Source organism: Crocodylus porosus, unplaced genomic scaffold (assembly GCF_001723895.1).
Source record: "Crocodylus porosus isolate Cpor-Errol unplaced genomic scaffold, CroPor_comp1, whole genome shotgun sequence".
Classification (NCBI taxonomy): domain Eukaryota; kingdom Metazoa; phylum Chordata; order Crocodylia; family Crocodylidae; genus Crocodylus; species Crocodylus porosus.
The window spans coordinates 16,457,575-16,474,045 of NW_017728948.1; the positions used below are offsets into that span (position 1 = coordinate 16,457,575).

Here is a 16,471-nt window from a genome sequence, read left to right on the forward strand (position 1 = left end):
ACCATTATGGATTGCTTTTTGATATTTGTCAGTTAACCAATTCTTATTCCCATTGATACAGGGCTGACCAACTTCAGACAGTAGGGTCTTGCACAGCTGCAGGCTCCTAGGCTGTATATCCTGCTAGTGCCCACCCCTCCCATTCTCTCTCTTTCCCAATCCGTAGGCTACACGCCAGATTTGTGTTGATTGCAGGGCACAGGGCTGCAGCCTGGTCAGAGGTAAGGCCCAGGAGCATGGAGTTGTGCCCCCACCCCCCAGTTGGCACTTATGCATCTGTGCCCCAAGCTGTGCAGTGTCATTTCCTCTCTCAGCTGTGTGAGCAGCCTGGCTCTTCTCTACCATACCAGCAACTTGGTTCCCCTCCATTGCATAGGCAGTGCAGCTCCTCCTTGGTGGTGTGCACAGTGTGGGCAAACTAGCTTCTCTCTCCCACCATGTCCACTGCAGGCAAACCATCTTTCTTCTGCTGCATGAGCAGCACAGCCTCCCATTGTTTTGTTTGTAATGTAATTATAATTCCTTGGCATTGAACCAGCAATAGTTGAAATACGGTGTGTGTGTTATTTTTTGGATGTTGTCTTCTCTTTACAATTATGGCCACAGTTGTTTGCAACATCCTGAGTCTGGGTTTGTGCCATATTGCTTCTTTCAGACCCTCCTAATATTCCTTATTTACCATTTTCATGACTGTACCACCTGTCAGCAGCTGAAGTTATTATCCCTTTTATCTGTGAGATATAGTTCGGCCAGTCCAAATCATCCTTTTATTAGAGTGGCTTAACTATCCATACTACGTGAGTGGCCAGTTGTTCATCTTCAGTATTTGCTGCTTTCCCTCGTTCATGGGACTGCGGTGATTTCCAAGAGATCTCTTGGACTTTCCTCTTCACCTTTCTTCTCCAAGATCCCAGAGGTGATATATAACGCTTTCAATTTCATATGATCAGTTCTAGTGAGTGTTAGAAGGCTTATCAGATCAATTCATAAATTCTGCCGAAACTTTTACAGCTTGTATTTTTGCTGGGGGTGCACCAATAAGGACTTCTTGGGCTGATACTAATGGTCAACTACTAACTAGCCATGTTAGCTGATACTGATCCGATTGCTGGTATGCAGCCTGCCAGCTTGGAGAGTGGTGTGTGGCTGGCAAGTCTTGTTTTGGGCAAGGGGCATGGGGGGAAGGCAGATTTGAGGCCCCCATGGTGAGGGTGTGAGTGGGGAGGGGCCAGCACTGCACAGCTGGGGCAGGGCGTGGGGAGCTGTGGCTCATCTGAGGAGCTTGGGATTGGCTCCCACCATAGTGTGCGCCCCTGGGGGAGGCATTGGGAGCATGTCCCCTGGATCTGTGCGTGGGGCAAGGGTGGGGTGCCTCTGTGTTCGGGGCCGGAGGCAGCACTAGCCTTTTCCCAGTGGTGGCACTGGGCCCAGGCTGTGCTTGTGGGGTGGTAAAGGGTGGCAGTGGTGCTGGAAGAGGAGCTATGGGGAGGGCTATAGCCACCTCAGAATTTTGCCATAGCTCTGTTCCTGGTGCTACCATCTCCTGCCCCTTGCCAGGAAGAGGCTGGGGCAGCCTCTGGCCCAGAGCGTGCAGTAGCAGCCTACCCTTACCATGTGCATAGATCTGGAGGGCACATGCCCCCCCATGCCTCCCCGGGGGTGCAAGCTGTTGTGGGAGCCACCCCCTGGATGAGCTGTCGTTCCATCCCATGTCCAGCCCCACTCCCTCCCTAGCCACTGGGGCCTTGATCTGTCCCCCACCGCACGCACACACTCAACGCTGCTCTCCGAGTGGCCAGGCTGCATAGTTTCATAGTTTCTAGGGTCGGAAGGGACCTGAGCGGATCATCTAGTCTGACCCCCTGCCATGGGCAGGAAAGAATACTGGGGTCAAATGACCCCAGCAAGATGTTCATCTAACCTCCTCTTAAACACCCGCAGGGTAGGAGCCTGCACCACTTCTCTTGGCAATTTAAGATTCCTAGTCTTCCCTCTTTCACTTGACCTGATCCAGTGACTGTACCCTGGACCTTGCCTCCTTGCTTGACATCTAGTTTGCACAAGTTGCTTAATAGGAAATGCTACACAGAAAGATCTGCTTGAAATCCTACCTCACATGAGTACCTTGCCTATTGCCAAAAGCAGATGTCTGATTTTTCCTGGGACAAAGACTTTTATTCTGGGATCCTACAGACAACAAACCCATTGTCCCACTTAAATGCTGAGATGCTTTCACTAGGACAAGGGTTAATTCCAATTAATTGCCACTCCATGTGTAAATGGAGTCCTGTGCCTGTTTTGAAGTGAGTCGGTCTAGGACAATCAGACCACATCTCTCCTTTTCTTTTCTGGAAATAGGAAGGGCTAGTATTTGGGAGGACAAAACTTCTTTCTGAATATAAAAGCCTAAATCATTCTTTTGGGAATAGATGACTGACTGGCTTGATGTTCTTTTGAAAAGACAAGTGGTGGTGCATGGGATGGGTGGGGGGCAAAGATGGTACTATAACCGTAATTAGAAAATTTGATCATTGTTATGCTAAATAAATTAAGTTGCAGAAAGATCCATTTAATTTCAGGGTTCCTGAGCAATTGTCAAAAGTGAATAATAAAAGTAATTGACTACTTTTTTTCTGTCTTCCGGGAAATATTGTAAAGAGAAGTAAGGTGAAATCTGTTTTGTGAGCCATATTTAAGTACTTGGTATCTTATTTGAATAATTTAGTGTTCTTCATTGAGCTGAATCAACAAATATATTCATTATGGTGACAACATACATTGTTTATTATGATCATTTGTTCTTTTTTGTTTAGAAGTAGATTATTCTTACTATGAGGCTACTTCTGATGCACATGCTTAGGGTTTGCTAACTGAATTGATTTAATGCTGATACTTTTTAGGTACTTTAAACCAATTCTGGAGATTTTCTTAATTGAATGAGAGCTTCATACTTAAGTTCGTGGCAAATCCATTAATTTGAATAGACCACTTTAAAATACATTTGGGACTTTCCTTAGCATTGGCTATATGATGCTGAAGTTTCTGAGAGACAGAGAGGATAAAAATGTTAATCTAAATACATTATTTAAACTGAGATTCTGTTCATGTTTTGGGTATGCAAACTTAACATTGGACATTTTAGTCGGTAACAAATACGGATTATGGGCTTTAAATGCATGAAGTCTTCTCTTATTTTGTACATGTTTCTATAACTGATGCTAATGTATACAAGGGTAGTACCCACATCTAAGACTCTAGGAAAGAAATGGAAATGGAACTCAGACTTTGCTTAACCTGGAGAGATTTATGATAGTACTGAATTGCAGGGATGGGCTGTCTAATTTAGAATACTAGACAGTGTGGTGTCCCCGGGGTGTGGGCTCACACATGGAATATGTCCTTTTTAATTGTCAAAGTAAGTATGGTGGTCCCTGAAATTACATGGGTATTGTTAGTAGCATGACATTTTTACTATGCTTATCTGAATAGATAAAACATTATTGAATAATGAATACAGGAGCAATGGAACTTGTAAATGCTACTGGAATAAATATAATTTGCAAGCAATTGGAGATGGTGAAAGGCAATAGGGAACTATGACTGGCATCAGAGTTTCTAGTATGATCTCCAGTTTAAATGTATTATGCAGATGTAGTAAAATGCCAAAAGCTATTGATGAAAAACTTGCTAGGGACAATAGAAGTATTGAATTAGTGTGCATAGTTAATATGGTGAATTGTTCTAACGCAAGAAAGGTTCATACAGAATATCATTGTACAATAAAAGACGCAGTAAACTTATCCGTTTAATATATGTGAAACACTGAGATACAATGAGAGTAAGAAATTGGTTTCAGTACCTTTTTTTAAATCTCATGTATTTGGGAGAACAGTTGCTTTTCAGCTTTTTGGCTCAGATCAAGTATGTCATGGTAGCATAGCAATTGTCAACTACCTGCCGTATGGCCCAGTCCAGAGCTCAGGGTTTACGTATTGGGTAGCTACCTTTTGCGCTTGGTCTGGACACAGGTGCTATAGACTGTAGCCCTAGTTACCTGGGAGCTAAGGGGATTTTTTTCACAGATTATTCTGTTTGCCTGAGTGGATTATTTGGTGTGTATTTAGGGGAACTAGGAGTGTGGGGGAAAATTCTAGGGCAGAAGGAGAAGTAGCTGGTTAGCAGTACTTAAGCCTGTCTTTTTTAGAATACCTCATACTTGTATTGCTGCTTTCCCTCCCACTTGCTAAAAGCTTTAAAGTTTGTTCAGTAAGGTCAGTCAGATGTGGAGTCTTCTGGAATGTGGTCAACTCTAGTTGAATGTGAGTAACAAAATCCTGTTTCACATGACTGATATGAATATTCATATTGTGCCAGACAACTGAACTCCTAAGATGGCCTTGTCATTAGCTACACAAAATACGCACACTGTTAGATATGGGTGTTAAGAGCTGTTAGAGTAAAATCTGCAAGTTCTGTAAGAAATGTTACTGGAGGGAATTGGGCAGGAACATACTAGCACATGTGGCTTCTGCTTTCCCATGCTGTTGTAACATGCAGATTGGCGTGTAGCTGCTGTGTGACAGGAGTAGTGTTGACCAGGAAGGAATTGCTATGCTTGGCTGATGATTAAAGGGTTACTTTTTGTAACTGAAGAATTGGTGTAACCTACAGCCAGCCAGTACCTATATGAGCTTTTATCATATGTAAAGCTTTATATATTTCATTTTGTGATATTTTGTAGATGTACAACCTTGCTAAAAAGAGGAAACTGGCAGCTTCCATAGTTCTTTGGCTGACAGCTGAGGGGACTGATGTCTTCCCTTTTCTCCCCACCACCTTAAAATATCCTAGAAGTTAAGCTCTTAATTTCATTTTGAAATGTTAGACTTTACATTTTAAGTGGTTATATAAATTTCTATTCTTTTTGGGTGTCAAACCTTTTCTGAATACCTGTATTTAAAATTACTAAATTCCCTTTGTTGAAATCATATGATATTAGCTGTACATGTGCTAGTCTTAGACTTAGAAGCTGAAAACTTGATGTTCCATATGGATTCAGAATGGAAGATTGAGAGCACAGTTTTTTTGTTTTTTTAAAAGGTTCAGTACAGAGAGATTTGGGGTTGCTAGGTTCACTTACAAAGTTTAAAAAAAAAAAAAAAAGTCACAGGAAAAACTTAACCATCATTCAAAGCTGTTGTAGCCAAGAAGGAAAAATGGATTGACTAGCTTTAACATAGTGTCTGTCTGTCTGTCTGTCTGTTATTACATCATAATTTCAGCCATATACAGGACGAAATACGTTTTATCCCATGATAGCCTTTTCACACTTTGAACTTGGAATTTTCTTTTGTGTGCCTGACTTCTGTTGTAGACATGGAAGTGTCTTTAAAAATCACTTTTCCCCTCTTTTAATCAACCCTTAGACTGTTACATTTGTAGTACAACTTCCAAAGGATTTTTGATTAGGAAGGAAGAATGACTTATGCTAGACAAGTTGTTACAGATGGATCCCAGATGTTATTGAGAGCTGTAACTTGGCCATACCATGTGACTTGTGCTGTTGCTGCCAAGGTAAAAATATGGCCATACTGTAATCAGAGTCTTTACTTTTATACATATACTAACTAATCGCCTGTCAAGAATGATGGCAGTGGGTGGTGATCGGGTGGGGATGGAGGGTCTGCTCTGTTGCTGCTGCCTCCTGGGAGTGGGTGGGGGGCCTTGCCCCCCCCCCCCTTATCCTCTGTGTCCCCACCATCATGGTGGCAGGTTACCTTCTGTCAGAATGCTTCTTCATCAGCCAATCGGAGCACGAATAAAGTGAGAGACAGACAGACTTGGGTTTTTATAATATTAGAATAGAGAATGAAAATAGAATACTTTTAAGTTTGCTAATGAAGTAACAACAGCTTTGGAAATAAGCTAAAATCTTTTAGGCCACAAGTAGAATAGTTCTTTTGGTCCTTGAGTCATAAAATGATTGTCCCGCTGTACACCAAATACATTGGAGTTGTTGGCCATATTTGAGGGTGGTGGGTTTTTTTGGGGGGGGGGGTGTGTTAAATACTTTGTGGTGTAGGAATATTACAAAAGCAGCTCACATTTTTGAGTTGGTGGATCACTTGCCTGAAGAGCTGGTTGGTCACACATTTATGAAATGGCATTGTAGGACAGCTGAAATGAGTATAAACTGTTGTCTTTTTATAAAAACAATTACAGTAGTTGACCGATAAGTAGAAGTGTGCTAGTATATTGGTCCATATTAGATCAATACCGATAAAAGGAAAATTGACATTATTGGCAATTAGCTTTGTTGGCCAGTGTAGCCGTGTGCATGGGGGGGGGGGGCACTGCCTGGTTGGGGTGGAGCATGAGACAGAGAGGGAGAGTGGGTAGGGGAGTGGCTCTCTGCTGCTGTGCACACCCCCAGGGGAAGCATGGGGGGGGCATGTGCCCCTTGGATTTGTGGCAGGGTGAGCTGCCCACTGCAGGGCTCAGGGTCAGGGGCTGCATCAGCCTCTTTCTCATGGGGGGGGGCTGTCCTGGGGCTGCACTTGGGGTGGTTGTTGGCAGTGGCGCTCAGAGGGGGGGCCATAGGGTGGCCTATAGCCACCCTAAAATTCCCCATAGCCCCCTTCACAGTGCCGTGGCCAGCGCAGCCCCTGGCCCTGAGCCTGCAGCAGGCAGCCCCCCCTTGCCCTGTGCACAAATCTGGGGGCACATGCCCCCCATGCCTCTGCTGGGGTTGTACACAGTGGTGGAGTTCACCCCCCCTGCACCTTCCCATCTGCGCACCCCAGACGAGCCTCCTATGGATCTTTTCCATGCCCTGCTTATCCTGGCTGGATTGCACCTGCCCCAGCCCCATTCCCTCCCTCACCATGGGGCTCTCAATCTGCCTCCCTCCCCCCTCACACTTACCACCCTGATGCTGCTCTCCAAGCTACCAGGTTGCATATTGGCTATTGGATTGGTATCAGCTGCTACGGCTGGTTAATAATCGGCCCTTAGTACTGGCCAAAAAAATCTTTATTGGTGAACCCCTATCCATAAGTGTTGGGAGGTGACAAATTAGATTATTTTCTTAAGGTGTAGTTCCTACTAGGGAAGAAAAAATTAATAGAAAAACTTTGCCATCAAACTTGATTTTGATCATGCCCTTCAAGTAGATTCTCTTGCTTGCTCGCTCGTTATTGCTTCCCTCCTTGTTGAAGTTAAGGCCTCAGGGAAGCAAACAGCTGCTCAGTTGAAAACTACCGAAATGAACTTCGTGTAAATCTTGTAATTTTAAAGGGAAAATAACAAATACAGATCAGCAGTGTGATTTGTTTTTTACTAGCATCTTTTTTTTTTTTTTTAAATGGCCTTCACTTAGTCCCTTTGCATTTTATACCTGTTATACTGCAGGATAGCTTAAATTAAGTTTTTGGGTCATGCAACGTCTCTTGGAACTTGTATATGCAGAAAGCAGCAGTTAAATACTGACTAAATTCTAATATCTTTAGATATTACCATATTAGACATAAGCCACTGGAATAGTGCTGTGCTACAGCTTGTTGTCTCACTGTAAGCCACTGAGGGTGGTGAAGTGGCATACAATGATGTCTTCTACATCTCTCTTCATTTTTAATTTGCTTTGAATCTTGTGAAACAGTGTTTTGTTGCAATTTGGCTGTCCTGCTCGCTGTCTTTTATCTCCACTTTGCTGCACATGCTTCTCTTTACCTCCCTTCCTTTCCATCTTTTTAAAAATTCAGATTATCCTCTCCCTATGGCACCCTCCCTGAATAAAAATTGTGGAATTGTAACTTTTTCCCCACCACATTGTATGTTCTGCAAGTGTGCAAAAGGGTATAGCTTGCATATTTAGTATGCAAAGGCCATTGGGTTTGGGCAATCTTTTACTGGAAAAGTAACTAGTTTGTGGCATTTTGTCCTTGGTTGACCCTTACACACCAGCATAATTTAAGGTGATATTTAAATGGTCATGCCACACAGATTGGCAGTAATTGTTTTGAGACTTTATGGCTTATATTTATTTACAGTGCTTTTTTTTTTAATTTTAGAAAGAAAGAACTTTCAACTACCAAGAAAGATCGAGTGAATCACTGCCTGACGATATGTGAAAATATAGTTGCTCAATCTTTAAGGTAAGTCATTTTTTTTTTTTTTTTTTTTTTTTTAAATTAATTTTAGCAATGTGGGTAAAGTTTTTGTGAAGTCCTTTTACAGCTTCCACATTTAATCAGTATTCAGTTTTAAATATTTAACCTCCTCTTTTCACACAAGGTACATCAGGGTTTGACTTCATCAGGCTTTGTAGGGACCTACCACAAATTTTATACTTTTTATGGACAGGCCACTGGCGATGACCTGGTGAGGGGGCTGCGGGTGCTTGACCACCTGGGTGACAGTGATCATTGCCTGCTGGAATTCACCATCCAGCGCAAGGTGGCAAAGGGCTACAGCAAGGCAGCAGCCCTAGATTTCAGGAGGGCGGACTTCAATGAGCTAAGGAGAATAGTCGGGGAAGCACTGAAGACCTGGAGGGGAGGGGAGCCAGGTGTTCAAGAAGAGTGGTTGCTCCTTAAGGAGATGATCCTCCAAGCCCAAAGGGAGGTAATCTCAACATGGATCAAAGGGGGCAGGAGGGCACAAAAGCCCCCATGGCTCAACAAAAGCATCCGGGAATGTCTCCTAGCTAAAAGGGAGGCGTACATCCAATGGAAGGGAGGGGCCATCACCAGAGAGGACTATACTGCAGTTGCTCGGGGCCGCAGGGGGGTGGTCAGGAAGGCCAAGGTGGAGATGGAACTGGGACTAGCTACACAGATCAAGGACAACAAGAAGTCCTTTTTTAAATACATAGCGAGCAAAAGAAGATTCCAGGTAACGTAGGGCCCCTGCAGGACATGCTAGGAAATCTGTTCGTAACACCAGGTGACAAAGCTAACCTATTTAACAACTTCTTTGCCTCCATTTTCCTGAACAGGGACCGGAACAGTCACCACCCCTTATACCCCAGGGGAGGCGCACCTAGGCCAAGGGTTAGTGAGGAACTAGTTAGGGAAATTCTGGAAGGACTGGATGCATACAAATCACCTGGTCTGAATGATCTCCACCCCAGAGTACTGAGGGAATTATCTGAGGTCATTGCGGGACCCCTGGCACGGCTGCACGAGCACTCATGGTGCTCTGGTGTGGTGCCAGAGGACTGGAAGAGGGCCAACGTGGTTCCCATCTTCAAAAAGGGGAGGAAGGAGGACCCGGGAAACTATAGGCCAGTTAGTCTTACCTCAATCCTGGGTAAGCTTTTTCAGAGAATTATTCTGGCACATGTCCACAAGGGGCCAGCAGGGGAGATTATGCTTAGGGGCAACCAACACGGGTTCATTAGCGGCAGGTCCTGTCAGATCAACCTGGTGGCGTTCTATGACCAGGTCACCCAAATCCTTAGATGCAGGGGTAGCAGTGGACGTAGTCTTCCTGGACTTTTGGAAGGCCTTCGACACTGTTTCCCACCCCGTTCTCATTTAAAAAAAACTGGGGGACTGTGGTGTTGACACCTACACAGTCAAATGGGTCGCCAACTGGCTGGAGGGCTGCACCCAGAGAGTGGTGGTGGATGGGTCATTTTCGACCTGGAGGGATGTGGGCAGTGGGGTTCCGCAGGGCTTGGTGCTCGGGCCTGCACTGTTCAACATCTTCATCAGTGACTTGGACAAGGGGGTAAAAAGCACCCTGTTCAAATTTGCTGATGACACTAAGATGTGGGGACGCTAGAAGGGAGGAATAGGTTGCAATCGGACCTAGACAGGTTGCAGAGGTAGGTGGATGAGAATAGGATGAGATTCAACACTGACGTGCAAGGTGATGCACCTGGGGAGGAAGAACCAGCACCATAGATTTAGGGTAGATATCAGGAGGTACTACTTCACTGTCAGGGCGGCTAGGGTCTGGAACCAACTTCCTAGAGAATTGGTGCTGGCTCCTACCCTGGGGGTCTTTAAGAGGAGACTAGATGAACCCCTTGCTGAGGTTGTTTGACGCTAGTGCTCTTTCCTGCCATGGCAGGGGGTCAGATTCGATGATCTGCTCAGGTCCCTTCTGACCCTACTAACTATGACTCTGTAGCAGCAATTAACGTGCTACTTCTGATATGGCGGGTGATGCGAACAACATGTGTATCTTTGGGATCTTTGTAATCTGTGGGGTCTGTAAACGATATGAAGGATCATTGGCTGTTCCTAGGCTCCAAACATTGTGTGGAGAAATATATTTTTGCTAATTAGCAAAGGATAGCATAGGTAGTAAAAAGAAAACTATATCCAAACTTCCAAAAATAAAAAATGAAAGCTTAGGAAGACAAAGACTGAAGTCCATTGTTATCTCTCATAAACAGTAACATGCACTTCCCATAATGTAATTTCTCCCTTCTTTAGCAAGTTAACACTCTTCCTTTTTGTTTTTCTTTTTTTCTTATACAATTCAGAAATTCTCCAGAATTTCAGAAACTGCTGGGAATTGCAATGGAACTCTTTCTTCTATGCAGTGATGATGCGGAGTCTGATGTCAGGATGGTTGCTGATGAGTGTCTCAATAAAGTTATTAAAGTAAGAGCTATATAATTTATGTATTTTATCAGATTTGTCCTTTTTTCTAATGTGGTGTTCTGTCTGAAGCCATGCTCTAATAGTCATTTCACTATCCATTTCCTATAATTCCAGTTCACTGTAAGGCATGTATTTGAGAGAATAGTGTTCTTTAGTATGACAATGGTATAAATACTGCGTGGCTTCATTTAAACTGTTTCCAGTAGTGGATGTCTAGGCCAAGGAAAGAAGCATGGCTGTTATTGGGGTAGAAGATGGAAGACCAACATGGCTGGCTGGCCGGCCAGAGTATTAGCAACATTTATTGTTGATCCGCACCGAGTCGGAATGGATAGGCTGGGGAAAGTGTTAAGTTTTCTTTTCCTGAATGCCCTTTCATCTCATTTTAAATCCTTTTTATTCCCAACTGTTGCTAAGTATCATTCTATAAACTGAAATGGGGAAATACCCCCTTGCATTACAATCTGGAAGTCTCTTTTTCCATGATTTATGGGAAAATCTACGAAGAACAGTGACTTCTACCTTCCTTACTTTTTCCCCGTGGAGTTCTTTGGTGTCTGTCACTTTGTAGTTTCCATACAAAACTAACCTTATTTTTACTAACCTAGTGATGGAAATTTCTGGTTCTCCTAAAGGTGACCTGTAAACCTTTTTAAATTGTTTTTTTTCTAGTGTTGACCTACATCATTTCAAGTCTTTCTAATGGGGGGTGGGGATGGAATTATCTTCTGCCTGTCATTACTTGGAGTTTGCCTTTTGGTCGCAACGGTTCCTTCATCAAGTACTGTGTATCAACAATACTATGGAGAAGTTAATTGCTCACTGTTATCTGTGATGCTCCTACATTGCCTTTTCTTTTACAACGTTGTATAATAGGAGGAAGTAGCATGGTATCTTGAACCAAAACAATATGCAGTGTATAAATATTATAAAACGGCCTTCACTTCTCTATTCATATCTGTGAGTATGCAAATAACGATGCCTGTCACATTATTTCTAGTGTGGCAGTAGTGGAGAGAGGGTACTATTTTAAATTTGTATACTAGTTTGCACTCAGCTTTTTCTCTCGTAAGAATAATTGTTTTAACTTTTGGCTTTTGTTTTTAACCAAAATAGCTATACATATAGGTGCAAGTCCCAGTATGGATGCAGTTTCCTTTGTTTAAAGGTGCCTTCTACCTAGTGTAGCTTATCTCCATGCATGGTTTTTTGCAAAGAATTTCATAGAAAAATGAATAAACTTGAGACAAACTTTGCAAGTCATCTTTAAATGCTGTCCATTTATCTTTTTTGGAAAAAATTGGCTGTACGCTAGCTACATTGTGGTTTGACATTGCACTCTTAATAAAATAATAGGGGGATTCCAGCCTAAAATCCCTGTGGCTTGCAGTCAGGAATCTTAAAGAGCTTAAAAGAGCTAATGTAAAGTCTCTAAGGAAATGGGGTCTGCAGAGAAGCAGACTATAAGTGGGCTGCAACATAATAGGAAGTATCCAGACTCAAATCAGGCCTACTTGACTGCATTATGGAAATGCTATTTTAAGGTAAGATAAAATGGCCCAGATCTGATTTACCTTTAGACAGGTAAGTAGCACATGTGTACATGTAAGTGGCACTTACAAGCCTTCCCTTGGGGAATTTTTAACCTTGGGTAAGTGAAAAAAGCAGAGGAAGAGGAAGGCCCCTCCCACCTTTTAGTTTCGTGGTTAGAGCACTTAACCAGGGAGAGGAGACCCTAGTTCTAGTTTCTTCTTCCCAAGAGCATAACTTTGGCCCCATTGAAGGCAGGGCAGAAGCTGGAACTCGGGGATCTATTTCACTGAGTTTAGGGGAAAAAAAATCCACAACTGAGGGACAGTGTTTCATTAGCAATAAATATAAGGTTTGTTTTTAATTTGCATAGTAAACTTAGAAAACATTTAATTTAGGGATAACTGGAAGAGACTTCACAAGGTTGTCTAGCTCAATCACCGTGTTCAAGGCAGGAGAGAGACATTTAGACATTCTTACTACTCTTTCTAGTGGGTTTGTAAATTAAACATCGTTTAAAAATGCTTTTATGAGTAAAGCAGAGTTGGAATTGGAACTCTGTAATGTGTAATTATTAATGGCACTCCCTCCCAGAATTAAATTTCAGTTTCTTTTTATACCTTTAAAATCTTCCCTCTTTAGGTAAGTAACTTCAGGCTTGAATATGTAAACTGCTGAACATTTTTGGTTCCAGTCTAGGTTGAGGTCACTCAACACTGTAGGGTATGGATGCTGTCATTTTTCCCTTCTCTTGCTTGTTACATTTAAATGTTCTTGACATGGTACACACAGGCTTCCTAGAAAATGCTGTATTTCCTGACAAAGTAACTGAAAGACTTAGCTTTTTCTGTCTCTTTTCCCTCCCTTTCAATGTACAGAACTTTTTTTTTTCTCTTTTCTTTTGAATACACTTGTCTCTTCTTTCTTTGTCGGTAGCGAAAAAGCATTGTTAAAGAAGAATGTCATATACCACCAAATACACTATTCCTCTTCCTAATATTGCAAATAGGTGCCTGGTCAAATTATATAGTAGTTTTAACAGCTGTTTCATTACATATAATATTGTTGACTAGTACATTCTACTTTGGTACAACATACTCTCTATGCATTTTTATTACAGGCTTTGATGGATTCCAGTCTTCCGAGGTTACAGTTAGAACTCTACAAAGAGATTAAAAAGGTGAGCTTAGTTCTTTTTTTCTTTTTTGTTGTAAATATTTGGCATTGACTAACGGAATGGTGGTTAGACGCATCAATTTTAATTGTTTTATTCTGTTTCGCATGAAATGCTGAAAAAACATAGCTCATTGGAGTATTGTCTAGGGCTAGGCAAAACAAACATTTACTCTGGGACATGAGTAGTTCTCTTCTGCTAAAGTGTCAAAGGTTCTGTATAATCCTATGCAAGTCTGTCATTGTTATTTTCCATGTTATAATGTTAGGTGTTCTTTAATCTTTAGTAGTCTCTGTATGCAAATATTTGCATTTGAAAAGAAATATCACTTACAAGAGTGGGAAAGAATCAAAGACTTCTAAACAGTTGGTTATCACACTAACTACTCTGCTCTTTCAATATTTTATGCTGTAAATGACTTAATAGTCTAGTTGAAATGGATGAACCTTATTGTGACATGCACAAAACCCCCAAACAAATATGTGATGCTCATCTGCTCCTCTTTTTTTGGCATCAGTCCTTTACCAGTGTGTTAATTTTTACTTAAAAATAAATGTACTCCTTCTATCCTGAGTTTTGAGTAGTCTTGTCTAGCGGGCCTCTCTGCCTGGGCTTCAGAAATAGTGCTCTCATTTCTTTTGTATGGATAGGCACAGTAATTTGTCCCATGAAATGCATGAGAGGAAATAAGTAGCAAGAACTCTGCTCTGCTGTTGTCTGTGGATGCACGCTTTCTTATTTTGGAGCTGATATCATTGATGCAGATATGAGTCATTCACTTGTCTGTCTTCTTTGTTCACTGCTGGCCATGTGCAAGAGACATCTGGTTAAACTCCAGGAGAAGACTAGGAAAATTCAGTTTTGGATTTTTTTGTTCCATCTTTAAGGCAGGAAAGGGTTTAGCCTGTATTTTGAATTTTGCTTCCGGTCCAGAGGCTGTAGTAGGACTTTGTAACGCTAGTTGTTTGGGAACTGCATTGCTCTCTTTAGTAAAATTCATGTGAAATCACAGCTGTGCTGTCCAGTTACGCAGGGTGTTCTTGCTTGCTGAAAAGTAACAAATTGATCACTGTCTCTAGAATGGTGCTTCCCGAAGTCTACGAGCTGCACTCTGGCGATTTGCTGAGCTTGCTCATCTGGTTAGGCCTCAGAAGTGCAGGTAAACTTGTTCTATCTAACATGTTTTGGGACACGATTGTGGTATGTGGGAACAGGAATAACTATTTACCATGTCCAAGCATCATACTGAAAAAATAAATGCAGTTTCATTTGTGGGAAGAGCACTTAATTCTTGTCTAACTTTAGGTGTCATGGTTTTGTTTTTTTTTTAAAACTCCTGCCTCAGATTAATGGGGTTTGGTTTATTTTTTAAGGCTGTATATAGGCATTCATTTCTACTGTAAGGAACTTCTGGCAGAAATATAGCTTTGGAACCAAACTGTACAGACATTACTCAAGCCCAGGGACAGGCAATTATTTTGGCTGGAGGGCTGCTTAATGAGTTTTGATGAGCTGTCAAGGGTACCCCGCCCCTTAACAGGTGCTCTGCCCCCTGGTTGCCAGCTTGGGACCAGAAGTCCTGCTCCCTAACCCCTGACCTTTGCCCCTGGAAGTACACCTGGGTGGGGGGAGGGGATTGCCATCTTGGAAACAAACACCCAAACAAATCATGCTAAAAGTCGAACTCCTACCATAACACATTTTAATTTTATTACAAAAATATTTGTCACGGTTTATTTTCATACTGTATATAGAGATGACTGCATAATAACTCCAAAATACACAAGAGTAAGAGTTTTTTGTTTTGTAAGGAGGGTGTGGTTGGGTGTGTGAGTATGAGGAGGTTGTGAGGGTGTGTCTGTGTCTATGGGGAAAATAGGGTATATTGGGGGGGCTGTGTGTATGTGTGGGGGTTCATGGTGTGTGAGGGAGGGTGGGGTGATGTGAGGTCCCCCCACAGCCCTCACTGGTGATAGCAGCAGCACACAGTGAGTGCTTGAGGTGCTCTTGGCTTGCATAGGTGCTGCCACCCAGCAGTGTGCAGCTCCTGCCAGTGCTGCACATGGTGGCAAGGGGCACAGGCAGGCCGGCCCACCTCTATTGTGCGGGGCTCCCTGCAGCACACATGTAGCTTCTGGCACTTGTGGCACTTCCCTGGGTGACATGTCAGCTGCTTTCCCTGCCACCTGCCGTGCAGGTCCTGGGACTCTGCTGGGAAGCAGGTGGAGGAGTCCCAGGACCTGCACAGCAGGGAGTAGCAAAGGCAACCAGCTCTATTGCATGGGGTTTCCCCCCAGTGGTGCGTGAGTGCCAGGAGCTGCACATGTGGTGTGTGGAGCCCCACGTGATAAGAGGCAGGCCAGCCTGGCTCTGTTCCTTGCTACCATTGCAGCGCTGGTTAGAGCTGCAGGCTGCCAGGCAGTAGCACCTGTGTGGTCCCTGAGTGCCTGCTGCTGCCACCAGTGGCAGGGGCTGTGCACCATGGAGGGGAGCCTGTGGGGGGTGGGGGGGCATTTTTCGCAGCTCCCTACCCTCCTTCACACTTGTACCTTGTCCACCCGAGCTATGTGCTCCCACCACCCCCAAGTGCAGGCTGTGTGCTGCCATTAGCCTCAGCCCCATGCTTTGTGCTCTTGCCTAGCTGCAGCTCCCCCTCACTCCCCCACTTTCCTATCTGCTGCCCAGAGTGAAAGGGATGTCGGGGAAGCTGAGCCAGTCCCGTGGTGGCTGCAGCAGTGCCAGTAGCAGCCCCATCGGGAAGCTGCGTACAGGCTGAGCCAGGCCCTTCTGCCCACAAAGGTGGGAGCGAAGCACTCAGGCTGGATGGAGTACAACTAGATGGTGGGCACCCATGGGCCACATGAAATTGCCTGCAGGTCATATCTTGCCCTCCCCTGCTCTAGCCCTAAGGCTGGAGAGCTTCACAGGCAAGCTTTCCAGCCAGGGGCAGTAGAGGGCTGATCCTTGGGCCCTTCCTACTGTTAAGGAAGCCTTAGGGACAACCAGCCCCTCTGGCTTCCCCTTGTTCCCCTGCGATTCAGCTGAGCCGCAGGGTGGTGACTAGTTTCATAGTTTGTAGGGTCAGAAGGGACCTGAGCAGATCATCTAGTCCGACCCCCTGCCATGGCAGGAAAGAATACTGGGGTCAAAT

General features: G+C 43.7%; 1 protein-coding gene across 4 annotated transcripts in view; it reads left to right on the forward strand.

Annotated features, from left to right (window-relative positions):
- Positions 1–16,471, forward strand: part of HTT (huntingtin) — a 154,886-nt gene that overhangs the window by 4,449 nt on the left and 133,966 nt on the right. For all 4 annotated transcript variants that reach the window (XM_019552983.1, XM_019552984.1, XM_019552985.1 and 1 more), the window contains exons 2-5: positions 8,070–8,153; positions 10,496–10,616; positions 13,267–13,326; positions 14,400–14,479. In XM_019552983.1, the coding sequence (XP_019408528.1) occupies positions 8,070–8,153; positions 10,496–10,616; positions 13,267–13,326; positions 14,400–14,479 (345 nt within the window). The remainder of the gene's footprint in view (positions 1–8,069; positions 8,154–10,495; positions 10,617–13,266; positions 13,327–14,399; positions 14,480–16,471) is intronic.